The 2,886-nt window shown below is 37.9% G+C and overlaps 1 protein-coding gene across 1 annotated transcript in view; it reads right to left on the bottom strand.

The window, feature by feature from the left end:
- Positions 1 to 1,412: 1,412 nt before the first annotated feature.
- LOC106535340 (serine/threonine-protein kinase H1 homolog) overlaps positions 1,413 to 2,886 on the bottom strand; it is a 9,167-nt gene continuing 7,693 nt past the window's right edge. Inside the window, exon 4 of the mRNA XM_014032328.1 lies at positions 1,413 to 2,397. Coding sequence (XP_013887782.1) covers positions 2,083 to 2,397 — 315 coding nt within the window. The 3' untranslated portion in view covers positions 1,413 to 2,082. The remainder of the gene's footprint in view (positions 2,398 to 2,886) is intronic.

Here is a 2,886-nt window from a genome sequence, read left to right as displayed (position 1 = left end):
AAAAAACCATTAAAAAAATTCAACATTTATGTTTTTGAAGTTAAACTGTGCAACAAGCTGCACCATAAAGACTGAGGAGGACCAACTTTTAAAAAACAGAACTTATTTTGACAACATATTTCAGATTTCCCGAGCGAGCTTTTAAGTGTTTTAAAAGTGATTTTAATTAAAAACAGCTGTTCGGCTCTTATTTTGTATTTTTTTCAATCAAAGCTGGTTTCAGGAGAAACATTAAATCAGACCTCAGTTATTCTTTTTGACCCGTTTTCTTTTAAAGTGGGTCATTTCTGCAAACAGAGGTCGCCCCCTGCTGGTCAGAGGACAGAACGCAGGTTGGAGTCGTTCTTTACAATAATCTCTAAATAATCTGAGACGGCAGAAATAAACTGAGGTGGTGAAATTAATTAATCTGTGTGCAGACTGGGCTCAGTTACATTTTTAAAAACAAGCAAATTCTCATTTCCAGGTTCGTTAATTTATAAACAAGCGTCCAGGCAGCAGAAAGAACAGCTGAAGACGAGCCGAACTTTTACTACAAACTCAGTTTAATCAAAATAAAACTGGTCGAGTGTTTGAAGAAACATTAATAACATTTAAAGTGTTTTGTTGGATCAATCCCTGTATGATTCGTTCTTTGGTTTGTCCTTTTCAAAATAAAAGAAAAACAAATAAGGTATTTTATTTTTTGTTTCGTTTCATAACCAAATTAAAAAAAATTGCAAAAAATAAAATAATGCTACTTTTTTAATGCTTAAGTAAAAACCAAAAATCATGGCCTGAAATGTTTTTAGAGAAAGACGCGTCTCGTTGAGATTTCATGATCTTATTGAGAATAAAAGTGATTTAATATTTTAAATTCTGCAGAATATGGTCAGAGTGATCCACTCTTTAAGCTACGATCTCTTCTTCTTTGTCGACTCAATCGCATCTCTACAAAATAAAAACATATCTTATTTTGGATTTAGATAGCTGAAGCAAAAATCAAATACCATGGATTTTTTATTTGTTGGATTTTACATTTAGATTATAAAATAGGAATAGCAAAAAAAAAAAAAAAACTTTTGAGATTTTATTTTGAAATGGAAAAACCAAAAACATTAAAGGAAAAAGTGAAATATGTTTAAAATGGTGCAAAAAGATTTAACTTGGTAAAAAATGTTAAAGTTTTAGCTTGTGCTCGAGTCCAGTCTGAAGAACTCCAAAGGTCCAAAACAATCCCGACCGCTCCAACAGGCTGGTTCTGTTTAAAGCTGACAACAGACCGGTGTCAAGAAGACCTAAAATTAAATAATTAAATTATAATTTTTTTTACTGTAGTGGAGTTTATAGTAGATTAATAAGTTTGTTTTAACATACGCCCTGCTTTACAGGTAAACAAACATCCCTAATAAGTCAAATAACAATAATCTGGGTCACAAGTCTCTGCCGCTTTTATTTTGAAGGTCTGATGCTGGTTTGATATGATAACACTTTAAAGAAACTCATTTTAAAACAATAAAAACCAGAATGAAAATTAGAGAAACAGAATTTGCAGTATTTAAGGTTAATGTGTCGTGAGTTGACATTATATTTTTCTTCATGACGGTCCAACGAGCTTCACAATCTTTAAACGGTTCAAGAAACGTTACAGAAAAAAAAACGGAGCGAATAAAAAATTTAGAAAATGACGTGGGGATTGGAGGAGTGATCGGGCTGCAGAATAATCTGATTAGCAAACTGTAAAAAAAAGGTAAAAGAAGAAATTCACAGCACTTCTGAATCAGGAACAAACGTGAAGAAAAGGTTCAGTGTCCAGAACTCTGTTCAACAGAACGTTGTGTGACGTCATCATCCAGTGACCTCACAGACAATAAATAAATACGTCATGAAACAGGAAGTTCAGAGGACAAACAGGAAGTTCAGAGGACAAACAGGAAGTTCAGAGTAACGGATGGAGGAGTGAAGAAACGTCACGTCATGTGACTTCAGGATCAGGTCCTGGTTGGATTTATCCGAGTCCAAGAATCCGTTTTGGTCTTTAACGCCGGCAGCAGCGACCAGCAGGAAGTTCAGATTCTGCTGAGTCATCCTCCTCTGCGAGTCTCAGTCGTACTGCTGCTGATAGCGGCGGTTCAGCTCCTGCAGCTCCTTCTCGCGGGCCCTGCGGGCCCGGGTGGACTTGGTGGAGCGGCTGGAGCGTGTGGACTGGGCCGACTTGGTGCTGTGGCAGCGGGAGGAGGCCCGCTTCAGGAGGTTCTGGGATATGCAGCGCTGCAGGTTCTTCATGGAGGAGGAGGCCGCCATGCTGACAATCCAGGGGTGCTTGAGGGCCTGGCCGGCCGTCAGCCGCTCGCTCGGGTCCACCGTCAGGATCCGCTCCACGAAGTCCTTGGCCAGGTTGGACACGCTGGGCCACGGCTGCAGGACGGAGACAAGAGACAAACGTCAGGCACAAACTGGGAGCTCACTGGTTTTATCTGGAGCTGACCTGGAGACACGTTTGTTAAAATAAAGAAAAATAAAAACTTTTTTCAAAGTGAAAAAAAATATTTATTTTGTTTATCTTTTGATTATCTGATACAACAACCTGCCATATTTTTAGTTATTATACAACTGCTTCTCATACCACGTTATACGGTTTAACAACCTGCCATACATAGTTAATTATATAATACAACAACCTGCCATTCATTAAGTATATGATACAATAGCTTGCCACACTTGGTTAACTATATGAAAGAATGGCCTGCCATACTTTAAGTACATGATACAACGGCCTGCTATACAATACGTATATGATACAACACCCTGCAATACTTTAAGTATATGATACAACAGCCTGCCATACTTTAAGTATATGATACAACAGCCTGCCATACTTTAAGTATATGATACAACAGCCTGCCA

Source organism: Austrofundulus limnaeus, unplaced genomic scaffold (assembly GCF_001266775.1).
Source record: "Austrofundulus limnaeus strain Quisiro unplaced genomic scaffold, Austrofundulus_limnaeus-1.0 Scaffold1419, whole genome shotgun sequence".
Lineage (NCBI taxonomy): Eukaryota > Metazoa > Chordata > Actinopteri > Cyprinodontiformes > Rivulidae > Austrofundulus > Austrofundulus limnaeus.
This window is presented reverse-complemented; position numbering and strand designations above follow the sequence as displayed.